Source organism: Struthio camelus, chromosome 1 (assembly GCF_040807025.1).
Source record: "Struthio camelus isolate bStrCam1 chromosome 1, bStrCam1.hap1, whole genome shotgun sequence".
NCBI classification, from domain to species: domain Eukaryota; kingdom Metazoa; phylum Chordata; class Aves; order Struthioniformes; family Struthionidae; genus Struthio; species Struthio camelus.
In genome coordinates this window covers 31,357,532-31,381,764 of record NC_090942.1, presented here as the reverse complement: position 1 = coordinate 31,381,764, position 24,233 = coordinate 31,357,532, and the positions used below count along the sequence as shown (strand labels likewise).

Sequence of the window (24,233 nt, the reverse complement as noted above, 5' to 3'; positions counted from 1 at the left end):
TATTGTTATGAAGAATTCAACTGGACAAAAACAAAACAAGAAAAGATGGGATAGGCGCTAACACTGTAGAAGAGTGACAGCGGATTTATCAACTACAAGTGAAGAAGGCAATTCAGGCTAAAAGATGACATTTCTCACTGTGGAACGCACTTCAGAGTCAAGTCCCTGTGAAAGATAATAATAATTCCCCTAAACTCAGTCTTGGCAAACCTCAGTTGACATACAACTTTGGGCACTGAGTGCTGAGGATTAAACAAGCTGGAAAGGGTACAAAGCAGAGCAACTGGAACAGGAAGGAAGGTTATCACCACTGGATTTGTTCAGAAAAATGAATGCTGAGGGGAGGAATGGCAAGTCTTCCAGTACCTACCAGATCCTTTTGAAAGGCAATAGCAAGTTATTTCTTTCCCTATTAAGTGGAAACAGAAATTTATTAAAGTGGTCTGAAACAGAAACTTATTTATCTAGAACAAAGGTGATTTTGGTAAGATTTTAGAAAAACCCTGTAACCATGAAAATAACAACGTAATACACTAAGCTACTTTGGAAGATCAGACTTTACAGTATTGGAAGGTTTTGACAACACCCAACTGGAAGATGGAAAAACTTCTGTCAGTGATGCTCCAAGCATATTCAATCCTGACTCAGTACACAGGTTTGGATTACAAGTTTCATCGCTTGAAATTTCTTTCAATTCACTGTTTCTGTGTGGCAGAGAAGAGGCAACAACGTTCAGCAGTCATGTGCATTCAAATGGTAACCTTCAAAAGGAAAAGTGGACTAGCAGCTACTGAAGTTGGATACTTCAAAATCAGCATGTCCAGGGAGTTTGCATCCAAAATACTACTGATTCTGCACAGCATTTAGATTAATAAACCAGAATAACCCCAAATCAGTATAATTTCTATAACAGGGTAAGAGCTGCTTAGATGACTGGTGACTCAAGACAAGATTATAAATGTGGAACGATCAGGTGGCTGAGTTTCGAATAGTTTTCTCCATGCAAAGATAGGTTAGCCTACCCTATTTACTATTTTATCAATATCTGGGGGAAAAAATATATATATATGATATAATCTTTACTTTAACTGAAGATTTTAAGAGAGGTAAATACAAAGAGAAGAGATCACATTTCACAGCAAGCAGAATAGGTGATAAACGGGGCTTATACCAACAACACACATTATGGTTATTTTTTGAGAAAAGAAGAATAGTTGCTTATAGCTGCTCTGTGTTTGTTGCTCACCCTGCTGCTAGTGGAATACTATATCCAGGTCATAGTCCAGAAATGCTACAGGAAACACAGAATGGGTTCAGAAAATAGGAATGATTAAGGCTAGAAAGCGTGCTTCCAAGTGAATCTTGAGAAGATTAATCCACTAAAGATAATTAAGTAGAAAGTTAAGACTGTCAACATCTTAAAAGTGGAACAGTTTCATAGAGGGACCTTCTGTAGGGATTCGTCATAGAAACACTAAGATTGGTATGAACAAAACAGAAAAATGTATATATCAATACCAGAAGAAGTGACAGAACAAGGATAGGTATGCATTAACTGACACAGAGCATGATATGTGTGATTTTATTCAAACAAAGGGGAGAAACAAAGACCTGAAGACATTAGGAAGATGGAGAACAGAACTAGAGCCATAAGATACCCAGATAAGGAAAACAAGAGAACTATGAAACACAGGACCTTTGCTTAAGATTCTTGAGGGGTGAGACAAAGCAATGAGGCAGAAGATTTGAAACTGAATCCACTCCTGAAGTGTACAACAGGCCAGTCCAAAATCAATTCATCATTGCCAATCAAGAAACTGCCTCCCCCCCAGCAGTGAGGACTCCAAAGCTGGTGTCCCTTGTCCTATGTGTCCCATACAAGTGAGCTTGATCAGATAACACAGACACATATCTTGGTTTTGTAGGTGGATGAATGAGTGAATAATACCTACGAGAAAATGAGTATGAGTTAAATCAACTAGCTTAGAGATTTTATATAATAAAGTCAGCTTCCTCTTCCACAACATATCAACACTGAGCTTTGTTACACTGATTTCCTACACTTCAATTCAGCAAAGAAAGGAATCCTAAGATCCAATGGCTAGATGACGACACTGGACAAGTCTCATTGACTAAGATGCTAAATTTTAGCAGCAGAAACAGTCAATGATTGGAACAACTTAGCGATATTTAGTCCATCATTAGAAAAGGTAAATCAAAACAGATTTTTTTTCTGAAGATATACTTGAACTGAAGCAGAGCACCTGCACACAAAGCACAAACTAACACAGGAAATCCTCTGGTTTCAGTTATGTAGAAGGTCAGACTAGATAATCACAATTACCCCTTTTTTCACTTGAAATCTCTACGTCTTCTTATAAGCAGATTACTGCAACCACTCCTGCAATCACAGCTTTTTAAAGCATTTCAGAGTCTTACTTGGCGGGACGAGGGAGCAAGGAAGGAGAACAACTTTGAACTCCTACAGTTGTCAAATACTCTTAGTTCAAGAAAGAAGTGAAGCTGTTAAAGCCTTATATACTGCCCTAGGGCTTTCTTAACTTTTAAGTATAAGCAGTAAGACAAATTGACTCAAGCAAAAGAAATGTTGACCTTACTAATAAAGAACATGGAAAAGGTAAAGTGAGCCTATAAATATTAAAGCTCTCCTATCTTGGCAGATATCTTCAAGGAAGGCATACATCTCTTCCCTCTTATAAAAATGAAAAACTCCATTGTCTTCAAATCCCTTCTATCTGGCAGTTTCAATTCAAAAATTCATTTACACTAGGTAAAAAAAATCTTATATTATCTCACTCCTGAACTGCCTTCCTTCCACTTTTTTTCCCTTTTTAACAAAAGTCTTAGAAAGAAATAAAAGGCTCAAAGTCAGACTTGTAGTTACTTGACTTTCTACCTAAATGGTAGTTTTCTTATTTTTTTAATCTAATCAAAATGATCTGACATCAGAAACCAAAGTCAAATCAAAATCACAGGAAGGCTTTGGAAGGTCTTCCCCTATTTTCCTCTCAATTTATTTCCATATTATATTAAGGGCAACTATGATATTTTAATGTCTTGTCTGAACAGCTTGCTTGAAAATGCCTTCATTTTATATTTTTTACTACTACTTAATAAATTTTTCTAAATCAATTTTTTCTTCTCTGTGTGTACACGTACAGTCTGGTCATTCATATGTGAAAAAGATCCATTTGCCCTTTCAACTCACAAGTTGTATCTCTAGAGATATCGTAAGAGTATCAGCCAGACACCTGCTGTCTCATTTCCAAAAACTTACCATTTTCGAAGCTGGACTAAAATGACAAGGCAAGCCTTTCTGACTTATTTACTGGCTAGGACAGGGTGAGCAGAAATACACAAATACTGAGTTTAAAAAAAATGTAAATGTTAAATCCAACAGGAAAAGAAAATCCCAAACTGCCCACAATCTTCAAGAGTACTTTTTTCCCTTTCTTCCTAATGGAAAAATATTTATATTATAACAAAGCCTAGTCTTTTCAGTTGGTATTCAACCAAAGCAACATTATTCATGGTACTTGCCACATAAAGTTGTTTCCACATCGTTCCCCAGTCTCTTAAAGTTGACGTCATTTCTGTAATAACAGAATCTTCCGTTGGAATAACCATTTCAAATTGTCTGTAACATTCAGAAGAACATGTATTACATAACCATTGCAAACCACATTATTGCTACTAAAATAGAGTCTTATTCTTACCAACAGCAATGCCTATTAACCTACAAGGAGTTCCTTCAAACCATGACATACATTTGTATGTTTCATTTAGTCACCATGGAAGCCTTTGGTGAAATCCTGCTCCTAGAGAAGTCAGGGAGAGTTTTTTCTTGTACTATGAGATCAACATGTCACATACTACTTTTAGGTCAGTCATTTCCAACATTTTCAAAGAGATTTTGATATTGCCACTTTAGGTTAGTCTCTAAACCAGTAAGTGTTGCCACCTGTTTTGATATCTCTGTTTATAAGAATGAGACAGGAGATAGCATTCGTTCAAGTGAAGGAGAACATAAAAACTCACGAGAGAACTTGTATAGTTTGAGTTCTTGACTACTTGATGCTGGCCAAGAAAGTCTGTGTTGGCTTGGTGAAGATCAGAGTCACTTTACCTACCACCTTCACCATCATTTTGTTCTCACATGCAGTACATTTCAAAGGTCTCAGCTCATGCCTGGATTACGTTTCTCATGATGAACAATATCACTTCTCTTTTATAAGTCAACACAAGAATGTGAGAGGGCACTTGGCCTGAATAGGAAACAGACTAAGGAAAATAGAGGTAACAAAGCAACTGAACACCTTGCAAGTATTGTCATGGTGTCTGCTAACAAAAATTATTCCCTCGTTAAGCTTTGTTTTATTGTGATAGCTTACAATTTTATCTCATTGACCCTTCAGGGTTTTTTTTTTTTGTTTTAATCTACAGCCACTTCCAAAAGAGAAAGGATCTTAGAGCATGATATAAATCACTTGTGGATTTAACTCCACAGCAAACAACAGATCATTCAGCAAGTAATGCAGAGACATTTCTACCTGTGTGGATGAGATTTTATTCTTCATATGATGACAAGTGTTATGGTTCTTTTTTGCCAGTCATGAAACCTGGACCTTCTTAGTCATCCATTTATCCCCCCAAAACAAAGGTTATCTACCTTTTTTTTTGTTTGATAATAAACGTTTTCACTTCAAGAGGTTTCAAACCTCATTCTCTATCAGTTCTCTGATTAACACATCCAAATAAAGGATATAATTTAAACACTTCCAAATTATGTAAAACTTTGGAAAAAACTGTGCTGAACTAAGAACACTGATAAATAAAATCTTTTAAATAGGATATGACAAGGTAGGTATCACGTCTTTAAAAAAACCAATGTTTCTTTTATTCAGAACAGTTTAATTTCAAAATAATTTTTAAATTAATTTTAACTAATTGTTCCACTTTTGTTAACTCTTCTTAAAGTGAAAATAGATTCACTACTCATCCAAAAATAAATATTGGTTCTTTGTCACCTGAAGAAATAAGGAAACACCTCTATTCATTTATTGCTTTGGAGAAGTATTTTGCTATTGTCTTGTTATGTTATTTTAGCAATTTTTTGTAAAATGTCAGTTTGTCTGCCATGGCATAGCTGGTCTCCTTAAAGAAAAATGACTAAACCCAAACAGCAGGTTAATATCAAGTACCTGCATAGAATAGCTTTTTAAATAAGATAATACCTTTTATAAATAAAACAACGGTAAGCAAAAACATGCAATTGTTTTCTCTTTACTCTAGACAATACAGACTGATCTCAATTGTTCTCCATGTCTTTTTAGAATATGTGATTCCAATTTTATGACCAAGCAAGGGTATTCGGTTAGTTAAGGACAATCATTTCGCATCTTATAGCAGTAAGCTCAAGACAGCATAATGAAAATCATCTCTTCTTCACCTTATATGCAAAAGATATTTGGTACAAATTACTGACCACCTTTAAATATCTGAACTCAGAATATTTTACCTACCCTTTGTTCTTAACACATGCATTTTTCAAGTGAACGTAGCTGGATGGAAATATACCCTGAAAAACAAAATAGTTTAGTAACTAAAAACAAAAAAACCTTCTGCCTACACGAGTCTGGAGAAGAATCTTAGTTTCAAGTACTCCTTAAGGTATAAGATACCATGTCCTGAATTAAAAGTCCTCCAAACAGAATTACCAATAAACACATACAAAAAAAGACAATGTGATGTACACTCAGTATAGATCCAAAAGCAACTAAAATGTAACATTCAAAATTTCTATTGCTTCAATATTTCGGAAAATTAGAAGCTAAATATGTGGAACATCCGCAAGATTGCTTGGTAACTCTTACACTAGATGCTTTAATCAATTCTTCCTACCTTGACAAGATGCTGAGTAATTTTGGGGAGCAACTTCTTACCAACAGAATCTTAAATAGTATCTTCAGATATGGATTTTCAAAATAAAGTACTTCTAGTTTTATTTGGGAACTACTGTGGCCTGCAGTACATGGGAAAGGTGTGGTAGATGCTTCTAATCTGAGTACCTATCAAAGAGTTTTAGTGTCCCGACAGAAGAAGTCCTTTAATTGTTTAGGGACTCTCCACTGTTATTTTGCATGGATAGCACTGCTAAAACAGTTATACTGTTCTTACAGCCCACTCACTTCCATAAATCAGAACAATAAGCAAAAAGAAATAATTCAGTTTTAAACTTCTTGCTCAGAACATAATTTCTGAAGAACACGCTACCCCTATTACCTAATGCAGTGGAGAAAAACACATACATGTTCTCGTCTATAATGTGCACAGGTGCATATAGCTTTCATCTGTGATGGTGCACCATTGTCCTACAACACAAACATATGTCAGACTTTTGACAAATAAGCATGTCTGCTATGTGACAGTAACTGCCCACGTGAGTCCCTCTGCTCTTTAGTAATGTGAAATAGTTCCGGAGAGCATCTCTCCAGGACAGTAAGATGCGCAACCTTACATTTGTAGTGATGTCCCAGAAAACAGGATGGTTGCATATGCACAGCTATTGTTGGGCAGCTGCCATAGGTAATTTTCTTCAAGAGTCAAAGCTTGCAGAATAACAAGGGAAGACTCTTGACAGAACAATACCATTAAACTGAGTTGCAAGGTTCTCTCATTACTTCCCTTTGGGAGACACTCCTTTTCAAAACGCAATTCAGAAAGTTGTTTTCATTTAGACTATGAAAGTAGAAAATATACATGTTACTTCTTCACACGTCAAGTCATCTTTAGCAAACCCATTCATAACTTCTATCAACACATTTGACAGACCACAAAGCAACACTGACAGCAAGCATGTGGTGAGAATCGCAATAAAAGACAGAAGATGTAACAACAAATCTCAACTTATGCTTATGTCTTATGAATGAAATTAAAAGAATATAAACAAGGACAAAGTAGTAAACGTGGTTAGACTCTGGGACTAAATGTATTGTTCACTTCTCTCTTCCACAGAAAGCAAAGGAAATTTGTATACAAGCAGAGACTGCAGGCCTAGGCACAAAAGGTCAACAGCTTTATGATATGAGCCTCTAGAAACTTTTGAAATTATCCCATATTTGACCTATTTTGGAGCTAAAGAGGCTTGGACAGATGTGGGCTGAAGGAGCAACAGGTGATTTACTATTTTTCGTCAATGACTTTAATAAAACAAAAGCTCTGTTCAAGATTGAGGAACAAAAAAAGTTCTTGAAATGGTTTTCCACATATAAAGGGCAATCTTTACAGTCACAGACACAAGTCAGCAGGAGGTTAAACAGGTGCAAGATGGACAAAATCTGGAAAAAATAAATGAATTTCAAACTATTTCATGTACCAATGCAGCAAAAAAAAATCACTGATGTCAGTACTATTAGCAATACTATGGGAAATAGGACTTCACAACAAGTAGAAATGAAATGAACTGCATATTTTACATGGAAATACATACATTTTATTTAACCAATGCGTATGACTCCTATGCTAGCTGTCTCCACTGGCTGTCCTAAAATTAATACATAAGATCTAGGAAAAAGCCACACTCCAAACAACTTATCCAACACTATTCATAACATGCATTCTCAGCAGCCATTTTGCTTTAATTTTGCTTCCTCTGAGTCAACAAACTAAAAATCAGAAACAAAAGATAATTTACCAGAACTCCACCATTACAAAGAGTATCATCCTAATACTTTGGAGGACTTCAGAAAAGTAAACCATACCCACAACTAATTCAAGCAACATCAACCATGCCTATGCTAAGCTCTACTCTTCTTTTAGGTATACATATCATACACTTACCTGGGGACTATAAACATTTTAACAATTAAACGCATAATTTTTTGCCAAAGAACGTAAAACTGCAATTGACTCTTACCTTAGCATTGGGGTTTTTTAAGGCAAATCCTCTGTACCATCCTGTGAAGAAAAAATATTTTGTTTTTTAAAGAATGTGAATCATTTCCACATGTCAAACACAGACTTCAACTTTCCCTTTCGGACAGATAAGCCTTTTACACAGTTCTGTCAGACTGCAGTCATTTAAAGGACTTACCACACAATGAAAGGTTTGCTTGTTTGTTTTTAAACTAGTTCATATTCATAGTTATTCTCAGGAATTGCTCTTTAACCCTGCATCCCCAAATGTTTCTAACAGTGCCAGTCAGTTATATTTTGCACTGGACACCACATCTGATAAAAGGGAAAATGGTTTCATATTCCCTCTAAGTGCTCACAAGTCAGTTTTGGACTTCATGATTTATCAGCCACACTACTACACAAAACTCATAATATACCTGATTCAAAACACCAGATCCCATGCCTTTTGTAAGAAAACATTTTTATAAGAAGCATCCTGATGTTAAACAAACAAAAAATACCCATATCATCTTAAATGATCAAAAAAAGTCTTATTGACAGACAAACCTCAGGTAATGTATTAAAGAAACGGCTTATGAAAGAAGTGAGGCTTTATTTCCTTTAATCTAGGAATGGACATTTCCTAAAGTCATATTAGTGTTCTCTACCTCAGAATAGAGGCAGAGGAGCTTTTTTACACTGCTGTAGGATTTAAACTTGTGACTTTGCATTAACTTAAAAGCCTCCTGACGGCAGTTAGGCTTCCCTGGGATATACGATGAAAGAGGAACAATCCCAGTGAGAATTCCTTGCTGTTTTAACTCTGTGGATGTTTATTAAAGAGAAAGACCAAATAAAAAAGGTGAATTGCCAAAAGTGTATCACAGGTAGTAGACTTCCCTGGAATTGCAAAAAAAAAAAAGAAGCTGGAATGTGTTCTATTATTGACTGGTAAAAAATGTATTCATTTAAAAAATAAGTGAGCAGGGGCTTAATGGGGCTCAAATTAACAGTATATAATACTTCATTACGGCTAGAATTCCAACTTGTGAACTTACCATCACATTTCTCTAATATTTGAACAGTGTCTCCAATCTCCAGCGACAGACCATGTGGGACTGTTCCTCGAAAACCAGATATTACTAAAAAGGGATAATAGGTTTCAATTAATTACACCTTTAAAATATGAATCAGGAATCCTCTTGTTATTAAAAATAGTATATTAACAGGGGAAATTAAATGTTAGAACAGACAGGCTGACTGAAACTTAACAAGCTGTAAAAAAAGCCACAGATTAAGGTACTTTTAGAATATTAAGAATACAAGATATTAAAATATAGAATATTAAAAATACAGGACTTACTTAAACCACTTACTAACCTACTATGCACGTATGGAGAGCTTGTACTGGAGAGTAGTGTTAGCCAGTCATAGCTACCCGGAGGGACAGAAACTGTTTTAGTCCAGATGTTCAGACTAATACATATTTTAGGCCCCAGAAGTCCGCAAACTGAAAGTGCCGGTACTGTGTTGCCCTCCATACCACTGACATGCAGCGAAAAGGAAAGAACCCATTTCACGTCACCTTAATGGATGCTACAGACCCAGATAATCTCCAGCTAATCCCAAATGGGCGGAAATGGCTAGCGGCGGGTCAACAGTAAAGCACACTACATTGGGAGTCGCTAAAGTACGCCCTGACGCTCACCCACCATCTCGCTGACCCGAAAAGCCAGTCAAGCTCAGGTCAGGAGGGCAGCGAATGCCGAGAGCTAGGGAAAGGCTCTTCCCACTGGAGATAAAACCTACCTCAAGCAAAACACCCACCGCGCTGCTCCCAAACGCTTTGAACGGTCAAGGCTGAAGCCTTATTTTCTTAGTGTTAAAAGAATAGCTAGCTGACTTAGAAACAAAATACTCAAGAGCCACTCAAAATGCCCATTTCTGAAAGCATGGGGAGGGGCACAATTAGATGCCAATTCAAATAAATCGATCCTGTAACCGTTGTATTTGAAATCCTGAATTAAAATATTATCTGATTCAGGCCAGGCCATGATACAAAGCAGCAGTGATTTGATTCTCTGCATTGTAGTATTATTTTGGAGCTTAACTTTGAAGATGAAGAGGAAAACTGCATTGTGCCAATGTCAGCAGGACATGAAGTAGAAAATTGCTTAGTTGCCAAGCCATAGTCTTGCTCCTATCCAATATCGACCAATCTAGATGTGAAAAGAAAACAGAAGTCTCACAGGGAAGGGAAAACCCACTCAGCAGCAAGAGAACAAATCTTCCCACACAAAAAGCAAAAGGGAAACCACATGGGTGCAGATGTACCTGTAAAGTGACTACACTTCCAAAGGGACTGAAATATTTTGAGTCACAGCTGCTCATTTAACACCCATTCCAGCAGCTCTCGTCTGCAGGCTTTCCCCCGCGCAGGCCGTGAGTGCGTTCAAGCACGACCTAAGGGGCCAGCCACCCTCCTGCCCTCGTCACGCTCTTCTGGAAGAGCTTCGGGAGTGCTTAGCTGTCAGCAACCACGCAAACTTAAAATTTGTTTGTGAATCTTCACCAGAAAGTTCTAGATTACAAGAGGAGAGGAACAGGAGGCGTTTTATACTAGAGCATGCAGCAGCTCAAGGAAACCGCCGGGACTGTGATGTTTCAGCAATTTTGAAATGTAGTATGAAATTTGTTTCAGCAAGAAGTGTAAATAATGAGAACTATACAAATCTGCCACCACAAGTGCACAGATCTTAGGTTTCTGGGGAAACAAGGACTATTCAAAAAATCTTTCTCTCCCCTCAAGCTGTTCGACAGGCTTTTTTATTTTTTTAATACCATCAACACGGACAAATTCAGCTGTAAAACGAACAATAATTTTAAAAAATTCTGCTTCCCCTGCATAAAAAATAAGTATTTAAAAACATGAACCAAATCTTGTCCTCAAATATACCCACAGTTTTTACTGGACTTTGCTGAACTGCACACAGGCAGATCTCCTAAAAAGTTTCACGTCCCCCAAGCAGCATTGCCGCCCACTTTCTTGTAAGGCCAAACTTTATGCTCCATGGGACTTCTGGAGACAAAACATTATCTCTTATTTTTAAAAACAAGAACATATATTTTTGCCAAATCTCTCTTCTGAACCTGAAGGCTTCAAAAATCACTGAGTTGCCATCCCACGGTGTTTGTTTCTCCCTTTGCAAAAAACCTGTGAGATTATGTGCTTGGTCAATCCCAGAGAGTCTGATACAACACATGAGCTGAATTTGCAGCATTATAGAGCTTTATTTAATTTTTTTTTTTCTCAAGACGTGTACTGAATCAGTCTTTATTCAGTTTGGAGCTCCTCCTACTCTCCAAGGCATTTATATATGGAAATAAAATACCCTAAGAAAAGCATACTGAAATGAAAACAGCTACTCCAGTTCCACCACCACTAAATACGCCATTATTTCTAAGACGGTTAGTTACGAGACAGCTACTATTTTTAGACTGAAAGAATTTGTCTAAGAGTTGAAAAATGAGCATTTTCCAATTAATTCTTATGCAAAGATGCAAAATGAAAATAATTTATTAACTAAAATTAACAGATTTTTCTAAAAAATACCAAAGAATCTGAATATCAGTATGATCTGTACCTAAATTCTCTTAAATTGTATTTGCAGCACTGGAATGACAGGTGTCATTCTCATCACCTTGCTGGTTTGCAAGAAGAAAAGTAAAATATGGAATCTGTCAAAATAGCACCCTATATCCTTACAGCTAATGAAATATAATGAAAGAATTAATGGAACTAGCACGCAAAACCCAGACAAGCCCTTGTATGCTACGCTTGTGAGAAGTTTGATTTTTAAACTCCATGCAATAAAAAGAGTGCCAACAATTTTTTCCTTATGAGCCAAAATATCCTGTCACACTGTTATGATCTGACTTTGCTGTGACACTCAATTTCTATTACTTGGTTATTAGATCTGCTATAAAAATCTTTTTTTTATTATTTTTTTCAACGAGAAGTTTCAGCATTAAAAACATTTTAGGACAGAAAAAATGAATTCCGACACAGTAGAAAATAGCTACAATCCGTTTCAGAGCACATGTAGGGGAAAAAAAACCTTGAAATATCTTCTGAAAGGATAACCTGCAGAGTATGAGGGAAAAGAAAGAGAGAGAAATGAGGGCATCACCTGCACTATTAAGGCAGTACATTCACTGGATCTGCTCACAAAATTCTGGCAGGCGTCTTGGAGAGGTCTCGCCCCCCAGGTCAGATTCAATACAGGCAGCCCCCGTTCGTTAGCAACGCCTCTGAAAAGAGGAAAAGTGCACTGCAGAGCAGCAGAGAATTTAGAGCAAGGCACAGGAATTCACAGAGGAATGACTACACGTATTAAAACCAACTCACTACATGTATATTTGCAGATTAAATGTTCATTCTGCAAATTTTCTACTAAATCCCTCAAGTTACGTTACAGGATTGGGACCAAGAGAGAAGGTTGCTATTCTTTTTAGTTTCCTATCTGTAGTACATAAACTGAAGTAGACTAGCGGGAAGATAATAATGAAGTTGCAGAAAGAGCCAGTTTCAGTTGTAATGGAGAAGATCCAGGAGCTCAGTGATTCAGCTGGGAGACAGGATTTGCGACCAAGCTGCGATACAGATTTGATGTACTGAACTGCCTTCCCTTTCATCCAATGGCCACACAGCTCTGCAACACTTTGTAGATGCTCATTAGGATCTTTCTTATGCTGGCAGCAAGTATATAATTAGTCACTTTGCAATGACTGTGGCTTAAAGTGTCCTTGACCTAACTTCAGAGAGCAGTACATATGTACCATACCCAGAGAACTAGAAGTACATTTAGACACATGTATATATACTTTTATATCCATGTGTATACACATGTCACATGCATCAAATACACACCATGTTCACTTTTTTCACTTATTGCTTTTCTAGAGCACTTACAACATTATTGTTATGAAAAAAACAAAATAAATTTTTTTCCTAATTGCAAGTAATACTTTAAAATCTAACTTGCGAGTAAGTGTTACAAAGAAGCATTTGAGACTCATCAAAAATATGCTGTGTTTCCTATCTAGCTTGGCCTTTTGTTTACAGAATGAAATATCCCCCCTCCCCCCCAAAAGGGTGCAATGCAACATGGTGCTCCTGATGCCTGCCTGTTATGAGTTTAAATTAACTTTAGCATGAAGAACTAACTAAACACTACAAAAAAGCAGGTCCTGACTGAACAGCTGGACATGGGCACATAAAGGAATCAATAGCAGTAGAGGCAGCATCTGCAGCAACTACCACCACCCTAAAGATGAGCATTTGTACTACAATAGCAAGTTTGGGTTTCACATTATGAAAAATAATCCCTAAACTGAAGCAGGAGAGAGGAGGGGAAAAAAAAAAAGGAGAGGGAACAGGTTGAAAAATGTAAATAGCTTTTATAATTACTTGGCCATATAGTGGATGCTTAATGGTAGACTCCAATTCAGCGCCCTAAGACATGAAGTCCCCAATATCAGAGACAGCATATTAAATACTTAGAAATGTGGTAAAAACACACTGGCAAATAACTACTTTCGAGGATGGGAACACTGTCAGAGGCACTAGTTTTGACAGGGAACAAGATGGTTATATTCTTAAATTTTTTATGCCTGAAATAGCTGGAGATGTGCACATGAGAACTAATGAGGCAGACACTGTTGTTCCTTTCCTCCTGACAAATGACCAGAAGCTGTTATTGATTCCAGATATTATCTGCTATAATTGAATTGAAATCTGGTCCGCTGTGTGGCAAAAGCAATTTTTAAAGTTTTTACTCTGCTATTCTTTCACCAGAACTCTTACAGTTTTACCATTTCAAGGAGTCTCTTTTCTACTCAGTAGCTGGAAAAAATGATCAGAAAAGCTGAAATCAGGGGACCGCTAGCAATAAAAAGACAGCTTTGGGTTTAGTTGAAGTATTCATTCACTGTTGCATATTTTGTTTATGATGGAAAATTGAGCTTGTTTTTATGCAGTTGTTCCTTGATTGATGAGTAAAGATGTACATGTATTAGCTTTGAGGAAGCCTCTGATTCAATGGTTTAATATTGCAGAAATGTAAAATAAACTACTCTTTGATATGCGCTCATGGATAATAAATACAACAGACATCTGGCACTGCAAACAGCTGCAGAAAATGCAACACTACTTTGAAAGAGCACAACATCCTAACAGCTCATAAAGCACACACCCCAAACCCAGACCAGTGATGCTACGCAGGATTCTCTCTGTAAAATTTTGAAGCTATTGGCCGCTTGCAAGTAATTTCTTCTACAAATTTGTCTAACCAGGCTTTGAACCCATCTTAATGGGGGTTTCCATAAAATCCCATTGCAATGAGTTTCCCAGTTTAATTGTGCTTCATGGTAGGGGAGGAAGTCTTCCTTTTATTTTATACCTGATACTTGAAATTTCATTTTATGTCCCAAGTGTTCTTGTAGGAAACCGTGAATAAGCATTCCCTAGCCAGCCTCTTTGCACCGTTCTGCAAAATACTGCTCAGCGGTACGTGTTGCAGGATGAAGCTCTTTCTCCTCAAAAGAAGCTGAAGATAGGTCATCAGTCTCTTTAGGTTTCTAAACAGGCAGAATTTTTAGAGGCAAAAACACACATCGGCATACAACTTTGCTAACACAGGATGGCCAAAGTTTACTGTACAGAGCCTTCACACATGCTAATCTTTGCCTGCATACAAATTGATCTGGATGCAGTGGCATGATAGTATAGCTATAGGTCATGCTCCCAATGCATGAGTTAATTCAGTCATCTGTTCAGTAATGCGTTGTGCTACCTACCCTGGGAGACTTGCTGCTAACTGAAAATAAGCTAATGAAAACAGTGACAGAAGACTGGAAAGGAAAAAAAAAAAATCTAATCAACAATCTAATGTCCTTTCAATAGACACAATCTATAATAATGTTAGCGCCAATAACAGAAGTGATCTTTAAATCTCTTACAGATCACTGAGAATAAATACCCCCAAATTTATACTGAAATAAAAGAATGTGAGTTCCCTCACCTATAATACGTAAACCACAATTAAAAGGGTCCAACACACAGCTCAGAAGATGACAGCCCAGGATTCCTAAGCCACATGTGGCTTCTGAACATGCTGAGCGCTGCTCCTAAGGAACACACATACTGGAGACCTGCAGGCTGTGGAGCCTGCAGACTTGTGCAGCTCCCCCTCCACCTTGCCAAGCGACAAGGACCAGAGGGACATTCCCATGCAAGATGCGCAAGGCCCAAGAAAGCTGCCTGGTCTACTCACCTTCTCAAAATAATCAAAATTAATGAAGCTTTGCCAGACTTTTTATGCCCTTTTATAGGAATGGCAAAATTACATTTTGCAAATACCCCTGTATCCTTAACAGCATAGTTAAAACCAGTTCAGGACACTCTAAAAAATAGGAACTTGATCTGCAAACACTTCCTACCTAACTTTACTTGTTAAAGTAACTTCAGTATTCAAATGATCTTAAGAGGAGTCCCCGCCTGGTGTTTTTCTAATAAGAAGATTGACTGAACTGCTATTCCTGAAAACACCTCAACGCACTTCAAAAAGTATTGAAAAAGTGTGCATCAATGGCCAAGCTATGACAGTACTATGCGAGTAGAATCATGAACTTTTTCATACATCTGTTCTCTACTTGTTTGCAAAAATAACCAAAAAAAACCCATTCGAAACACCTAATGCTAATAGTACCAGCCTACCTATACGGACAAGGTAAATACTAGATCTGGAATACACAAAAAACAGACAGCTGTGGCAAAAAGCACTCCCTCTTGATCTCCTCTTAATATGTGAATTCAGCATGGTTATCACTATCAAATTTCTGATTAGAACTCTGCCAAAGAAATACAAGATTATTCTAATAATCAGCTCAGTGTACCTGCCTGAACATTTGTCAAGCTTTCTTCATCCTGCATCTCAGCTTAACCACCTGGTTGATGATAGATAGTTCGATCAGTTCCTCTAACATTTGCAAAATTTTTGTCACCTCTTTCCTCCAGGTACCCTAGTTGACAAGCACTATTTCAGCACTAACAAGACAAGTGATAGCTTTCTGGGGCACCCATTTGCTGCTGAGAACGGCTGCCAGGCTAGAACATCAAAAATGGAATAATTCAGCTTGTACCACCAGGGTCCCTATCCTTACAGGTACTGGATTTCACTAATTGCGGTTCTTATCCTATCAAGTAATTAGTCATGCCCTTTCCATTTCTTGTATTCCTACTGCCTCTTAATTGTGTCCACATTTTGTCCCTGCTGAGAGCAATTTTTTATTTGCATTAGTTCTGGAAAGAGGAAATTAGAAATAAAAAACAAAACAAAAACAGATCTTTACATGACTAGAAAATCTAGTACACTTTGAAGTTTAATAGGATGATACAGCTCCTCACTATAAAACTGTCCAAGAGTTTTCTTCCTTCCCCCAGAGAAGGAATGCTAATGGAAAACCTGTCAGAGGTATCACAGTACAAGGTGAGGTGAACTCAGCACCATCTGTCACAGGGTTCATGCATTCACTCAAGTTATAATAAAGGGGCTAATTTATACCCAGTTTAACCAGCTGGCTCAGTTGAAACTCCCTTACAATTATGCTGCAATGCTTTAACACAGAGCTATGGATGCATTAAGACTGCCATTCTGAATAATGAGTGCGGACAAAGTGTTATTCTCCTTTGTTCCGCGAAAATAGCAACAGCTTAAAAATCCAGCTAGTACAGAGAAGAAAGTGGAAAATTTAGACTATGTTAATGACATTATCTATCAGAACAACCTTCTTCAGTTAAAAATAACCAGGCTATTAACTATGACTTCTATTAAAGACTAAGTATTTCAAACTTTGTTCAGTAAATTGTTGTAATTTTTAGTAGCATGGTCATGGAAAAAAGTTATTTCTATGTTACTTTTACTTGAAAAAGTCTTCAGGTTTTGCCTATAGCTTTTCAGGAACCAAGATTTCTGATTAAAATCAAATAAGCCAGCAGAGGGTTTTTTTTTTTAACTTCCTGGAAACGTCACATATGGCAAAGACAGGACATTAATGTGTTCACAGCACAAGCACAAGGGTGTCTGAGGTCCAGCGGAGCTGACAAAACCCTGCGATCACAGATATCAGGTCTCAGAACCACTGTTCACTGCATTTTGGACCCCATTAAAGGATGACATGGTGCTCACCATAACCTCCAAAAGGATGAATTTTAGACACTCACAGTTGCACGTGATTTCAAATCTAAATCACTGATGGCATTCTTCTGTATGTTGGCAGGCTTCTTGGCTACCTATCATATTCCTGCTCAGGCAGAAGAAATTGAGTGCAAAAACTAGATATTTCGCACTACTATGGACATAGGAGATATTTCCCAGAAAATGTGAACTTTTTCAAAATAATATTGTATTATGGTGATTATTTTAAAGCAGGAATAGATAACTATGTCCAGACAATTTCATGCTGATTTTGTGTGACTACAGTGGGTATGGTCCAAAGTCTAGTGACCCCATCCTCCTCTTCCCCCCGAAAGAGCACTACAGCCCCATGTCCTGCTCTGACCTTGGGGTGCATAACTTCACGGCCTCTAACAAGACTGCATGCACCCACCCTACAGCCCACGCTCAGAAGAGGTGTAGTCTTACAAAGCACAAGAAAAGCAAGACGGCTGTGCCAGTGGCAATGCTACTCTTTGCCAGAGTCATCCAAGGGGAACACGGTTAACAACGGTGCTGTAGCTGAGAAATGCCATGTGTTTGATTTCAAGGAGTCTGGTAAATGAGACTGTTTTCCCCCCTTGGAATTTCACTGTTTTCTGCCATTCAAGCAATAAATGGCATTCAAGTATGCCAAGAAAAACAGAACATAAGCTTTCTTTACTAACAGAAAGGCAGCAAGTATCTATCTTCTGCTGTAACACCTTCATAATAGGCAGGTCCATCAAATGATCTTACAGATGACAGTGTCCAGTTTTCTTTTATTTCCTTTGGAAAAGGAGTGTTCAACTCTACTTGACATGCTATCAGTGGAAGACCAAAAAAAAAATCAACATTTAATGCAGTCTTTAATGACAGTATTTTGAAGCTTGTCTGGTGTCATTTTATGCCAGACAAGCCTTCAGTCTCACAATTTGTATTTCTCTCTGACATTCAACTGTTTCATTATAAAATTATCACAAATATTAGCATTTTACTGCTAAGAGCATTCTGTTTACTTTGACCTCAACATTATCTCCAATCTTCTCTATACTATTTTATAACTTCAGAAATTATTCTGCTTTTGGAGGCCTTAAATAATATTTTGATTTATGCTGCACATTTTTAAAAACATCAATTTTTTGCTATACATAAAAAATTATAATATAGTTTTAATCATGAGTAGTCATTTCTTCAGTAATGAAGCAAATAAAAACCCTAACAATTTATGCAATAAGCAAATTGTGTAAATTAGTTAGCATTTAAAATTAGCAGTAATTGTGAGCTTCCATAGCCAGCCATACAGGTCAGCCAGCTACCTTTAGATATGAACCCAGTAATAGTAATAACCTCTTGAAAGACTGGGCAGTTTGGCAAGGTGTGGAGTTAAGCGCAACTAAGGACAACAGTGATTACAAAGCACTCGTAACTAGCCTGCATGCACAGGTTTTTATCATAAATGAGGCATATCTTTCTTAATCTAGTGTAATTGACATATGCTACAAATACACTGGAAATGCAGCTGTCATGACTGGTGAAACAAAAACATTTTCTGCTGTGAAAATCCTCAAAGACTGTGGAAGTAAAGTTTAAACATCTAACTCTCTCTTAAGGTGGTTTAGTAGGAATGTACTTAGCTTTAATGGTTAGAAATAACCATGTCATTTTGCCTGATTTCAATAGTTCAGCCATCAGAATTCAATGTAGTCAGCCCTGCAGAGTTTCATCCCTAATCCAGAACCTCCATAAGGTTAAAACTTCAGGGATATTTAAGGTAATCCCACAAGCATCTTAAAATGTATTACCAAATGGAAATTGTAACAAATGTATACCCTTACCTTTTTTCCTCCTAATCAAAACACTGGAAAAATTCACCTGGGTATATATAGTTTATATGCAATCTTACTGCATGCTTTAAAAAGTGCAGTTGTGTGAACGTCTTGAAAAATGTGAACCTTCACATTCTCCCAACACGTGCTTAACAATTACTGAAAAATTAGGAGTGAAGAGAGTTTAGATTCAGCTGGCTATTTATAAAAGTGCACAAGAGCATCCCAAAGAACATCTGAAAAGTATATACTGCAAATTATGATAATGAAGATAGCTGACCAGTGGCCTATTGTTCTGTTTGATGTGACGGATGGGGAGGCAGTTATCAGAGGAAGTGTGAGCAAAGAGTCCTCTTTAAATGTTTATACTACTATTCATTGCTGCATCTGAACATGCATCTTTTGACATATGAGTACTTCAACAGATGAGATGATTCTTTTGTTGTTTAAGACTGTTTAACACATGGGAGAATCACTAAAAATAACTGCCATTGTAGCAGCTGTCTCCTTAACCCTTTCTCTAGAGATAGCACAGAAGCCTAGGAATATGTTCAGCATACCTTAGGTCCAGGAAATCATGGAAAACAGTGGAGTATTCCTAATAAAATTGGTACTATGTGACACATACTATCATCCTGTGCTATGAAATGCTTCCTCAACGAAATCAGTCAAGCACAGTCTGTGGCAGGCAACTGGGTGGTCTCAGAGGCAAGGGCAAACTGGACACACACTCATTTTTTCCTGTTATTAATATTAAGGAATTTTCCCCTCCTTCTCCTGATCAAAGTAGCTAAGGACCTTTTTCTGCAACTCTAAGAACAATATAAGTAGCAAAAACTTTATTTTATAAATGAGAAAGAAAGAGATCCAGAGCACAGGCAGGCAAAAACAGCTGTGTCAGTCCAGTGTCAGACAGCAGGTCAGTAAGAGAGCCGAAATACTGGTTAAGCCAATTCAAACCAAGCCTCTAGATGGGCAGTCTATGAACCCATCCTTTGTCCATGCCACAAGAACATGGCACAGACTTTCCTTGCACAGAACAAAGGTACAAAATTCAAAGACAAAAGAAGCTGTCAAACTGATTTTAAAAGGGGCATGGCTGAGGCAGGGAATGAGGGGAAGTAAAACATAAGTCAAAACTAGTAGCACGGAAGAGCTTCTTGGCAGCTGCTGCTGTGGAAGGGACCGTTTTCAATGCAGGACAGCAAACAAACAGGGAGTCTCAGAGGTAGACTTGAGCACAGTTCTATAATCCATCTAGAGGGTCATCACATAACAGCACAGACAGCTGATGTAATTATTAACCTGGTTTACAATTATTCTTTTTCTGAAATACTGATTTTTTTCCTGCAGTTAATAGCCTCCTGGGGATCCAGACAGAAGAGAGGCCTCCTGGGATTTATGCGGCATCTGAGGAAAGGAGAGGATGAAGTTACATTTTTCTCCCATGTATGAAAAAACCTTTTGAAATGAGAACATGGAACTGCTAAGCAGAAGATTTCTTGCAAAAAGAGATTCTAGAAATAAGTAGAACATTTTTAACGCAAATGAGCATTTTCTGTGTGATAAACCTTGGTGATCATAGCTTTATTGTTAAGTATGTGGTTAAACAAATTATTCGGTCAGGTAATGGAGTGTGAACTGATCTTTTTCACTGCACAGCCATAAAAAAACAGAACATCTGCCTTCAGAAATTGGTTCCTAATTCATTCATTCTTTTGTTTGAATGCCCCTAAAAAGGTATATTAATTCAGAAACTAATTGGCAGGAATAAATCACCAATACCTTAACACTGTTGATTAAAAAAAAAAAAAAAAAGACTGTGCCACAAAATATTTTGTCATTGTCTCGTAGTTAACTTGCACAAAATTGCTCTGTCCGCAGAGAATGTAAGCACTGCTTGTTGTTAAGTTACACAGGGAATTCTTTATCTGATGTTTTCTGCTCTGCTATAAGCACTCTAAAATAACAGAAAACAAATTTATTTGTTAAATATTAAAAAAATGACTCACCACAGTTAACTATCTAATTTTTTCCCTATTTATAGACTCTGACTAGAAGGTACCACGCCTGGGAGGAGTCCAACTTTCCATAATCGCAGGTCATTAAGAGATTCTTGGCCCCAGAAGAGTCCACACAATGTCTCCTCCACATGCTGTTCCACATCACTGGCTGCAAACCATTTCCTAGCATACAACAGCAAGCTTAATTCTTATAATCAAGGACTAAGAGTCACAGCTGTAAGGTGCCACAGCAAGAAAGCAGTACTGGTCAAGGGCACTGCCAGTGCTTGGAAATCCAGTAGGCAAAACACAAGTGAAGAAACCAGGGCTCCTGATAATCTAACCTAAGGAAATACTTCTTCTGGAGTCTGGCGTCTGGCAATAGTATTAACCATAGGAACACGAGTAAGATACAGCAATCAGGCATCTCAGAGATCCGTATCTATCCTGGTGTGCCTCTAACTCAAAGGTCAGCACTTCAGTCAAAGGCTGTAGCTACCACCACAATCAAAAAGAATAACCCACAAGCCACATTATATATACGGGGAAATTTTTTCCCCTAGTCCCAACCACTGGCTAGCAGATGTCTTGGAGCACGGAACAAAATCAACCAAACAAAAAACCCCATAAACATATTACAAGCAAAATTCAGAATGAAAACTGGACTCTGATTAAACAAAAGCTTGATTTTCAGCTTGAGGCAAGTAATACTTGAAAAACAATGCATAATATGTTCCGGAAATTATAAAGCTCTACAGCTTTTAAAAAAATAATTGCCACAGTACTCAAGTTCTGCCACTATCTAAATCCATGGTGAAGCTACACCTTACACAACAATCTGATCCCCATTTCTGAATGAGAAGAACCAGAAGAGATGCAGATTAGAGAAGGATAGAAAGGATGATCAGAGACGTGCATCATCTTCCAGCGCAGTAAGAAGAAAAGAGATTTAACTGATGAGAGATGACAGAGGTATATAAATCACGAACAACATGGGAAAACGAACAGGGAATTATTATTCCCTAATCCTCACACCATAACAACTTAAAGGAATGAATGAATGATCTAGCAGAAGGCTTGAAATGCACCAGGCAATGTCATTTCCACAAAAGCCTAATTCCAGCAATGGAAGGTGATTGTTACAGGATACCATGAAGGTCAAGAGGAGTTTAAAAAAGAGATTATGCAAGTGATAAAATAGGGGACTATGAAGTACAAAGATCCTAATACAACCTCTGGCTTAGGAACTCCAGCCATCATGGTTAAATCTTATTTTCCTTGTCTTACATTCTTTCCCAATAGAAGATTAATGGACATGTCTGTGGCTTGATCCAGCTTGGAAGCGGTTCAGTTCTTACACCCTGCCGAGCAGCCTCTGATGCCAATTTCAAACTAAGCAGTGATATATGGTGTGGAAAGCTATTAAGTTAGATGATTAGCAGACGGCAAGGATGTTTTTTAAATAAAGTGAAATAAGCATTTTGAACTGATAAGATGAATATCACATAGTATCTCTATTATATGGATTTTTTTTAAAGATTTTTAAAAGTACTGAAAAGAATCAGCTGCTAAGAGCCAAGCAAAGTGCAGCATCTGAAGATGGCTAAGCACAAAGGCGCTTTAAAAACCAAAAGCAGCTTTCCGTAGACTTCCATCTAAATTAAAAACAACTGCATGTTTTCGTACTGCTGCACATTTCCTTCTCCCTCTCAAAAATATGTTTAAGTCCTCTGAATTTAAGTAGCTGAGATAACAACTCAAAGTAGAATCACTGGGAACACCATACATGAATAAAGAGAGATAGAGATTTGGTTAGGAAGCTTTTGAACCATATCCTAATCCTACACACTAATTAAAACTATTGCAGGTTTGTAAAATGGCGACAACATCTAGCTTGCAAAGGCTTTGTTCTTCATAATAAGGAGCTGAAGAGAATAAATCAAGGACAATGTCATTTTTATGGGGTAGGAAAGTATTCATAACCTAATAAACAATTAAAGTGGGGAAGGAAGAGGAAGGTAAGAGGCAGACTAAAGCTTGCAACATTGCTTCTAATTTCCCTAAACAATACAAATTCAGTATATTCAACTCAATTGACAAATATATGCAGCTTATTAACTCTAAAATTACCATCCTAATTAAAAAGAAACACTTTTCCACTTCACTAGGATTATCTAAAAGGTCAGCCAACAATCACTATTGGGCTTGCACTGAAATTCATTAGTTCCAACCAGCAGCAGTGTTAAGAGATATGATAAAACCACTCACTGGGTGGTTTGGTTGCTTGTGGTGTCAGAAAGAGATACCATTATGTGACCAACATAATCCTATCTAATCCTTGAAGGCTTGCATGTAAACCGCTAAAGTATCACAGAAAGGAAATCACACATGAGCAAAATCAGTGAAGTAAAGTGTTATGACTTTTTATACTTCTATTTTCTCAAAGATATGGAAATTAGATGATTTTATGCCTTCGATCTCCAAAAGAATTGAAGGTGTCAAGCATGCCAAAATAAAATGTTCTTGTTCAAGTACATCTCGTGGAATCTGCTGCCTTTGTACTTCAACTGGATTAGACAAGAAGAGACAAACTGAATTTTATGAGGAAATGCAGCTACTAATATTTTTTTTTTCTCTGCTATTGCTTTTATTTTACTGTTCCAATTCTTTTCCCTCAGTTTTTCTTTCTAAGGAATAAAATCATCACTAGCATTAGTATATAACAAGCAACAGCCAGTAAAATGAGTGATCAAACAGTGAAGTGAGGGATGCATTAAAATTAAAAGTTAAACTGATGAGATCTTAAATTTGTGCCTTTCTTTGTAAGAGAATCAGGACAAGACATAGAAAGGGCTTGACAGAATAAGTGGGGATACTGGTCTCTAATACATTGAAATACTAAACTGATATTAATGAGATTACCGTAAATTAGGGCAGAATTGAAAATATGCAGAACTGAGATTAAAATATTGCCTTGATTCAATCTTGCAACTTGCTTTGTACAGGTAGGCTTTTGAGCTATGGACACATTACATCAGGACTAGAGATTTACATAAAATATTCAGGGTTGACCTGGTTTCGTCAACATTAGCCATATTTAAAATTCACATGGCTAAGACTGGGAAGCAGAATTATGTTACAGGACAGTGTTCTGGCTTTTATTTTAGGAGATAGGTTGATTTTTTTTTTTATAATTCTTAAAGTATATTTAATTTATTCCAAAATTAATA

At 37.2% G+C, this 24,233-nt stretch overlaps 1 protein-coding gene across 4 annotated transcripts in view; it reads right to left on the bottom strand.

Moving 5' to 3' along the window:
• The window catches only part of DOCK4 (dedicator of cytokinesis 4), a 267,634-nt gene that overhangs the window by 168,100 nt on the left and 75,301 nt on the right, over nucleotides 1-24,233 (bottom strand). For all 4 annotated transcript variants that reach the window (XM_068933119.1, XM_068933107.1, XM_068933099.1 and 1 more), the window contains exons 2-5: nucleotides 8,976-9,059; nucleotides 7,937-7,977; nucleotides 5,544-5,599; nucleotides 3,562-3,658 (exon numbers count right to left, since the gene is read on the bottom strand). In XM_068933119.1, coding sequence (XP_068789220.1) covers nucleotides 3,562-3,658; nucleotides 5,544-5,599; nucleotides 7,937-7,977; nucleotides 8,976-9,059 — 278 coding nt within the window. The remainder of the gene's footprint in view (nucleotides 1-3,561; nucleotides 3,659-5,543; nucleotides 5,600-7,936; nucleotides 7,978-8,975; nucleotides 9,060-24,233) is intronic.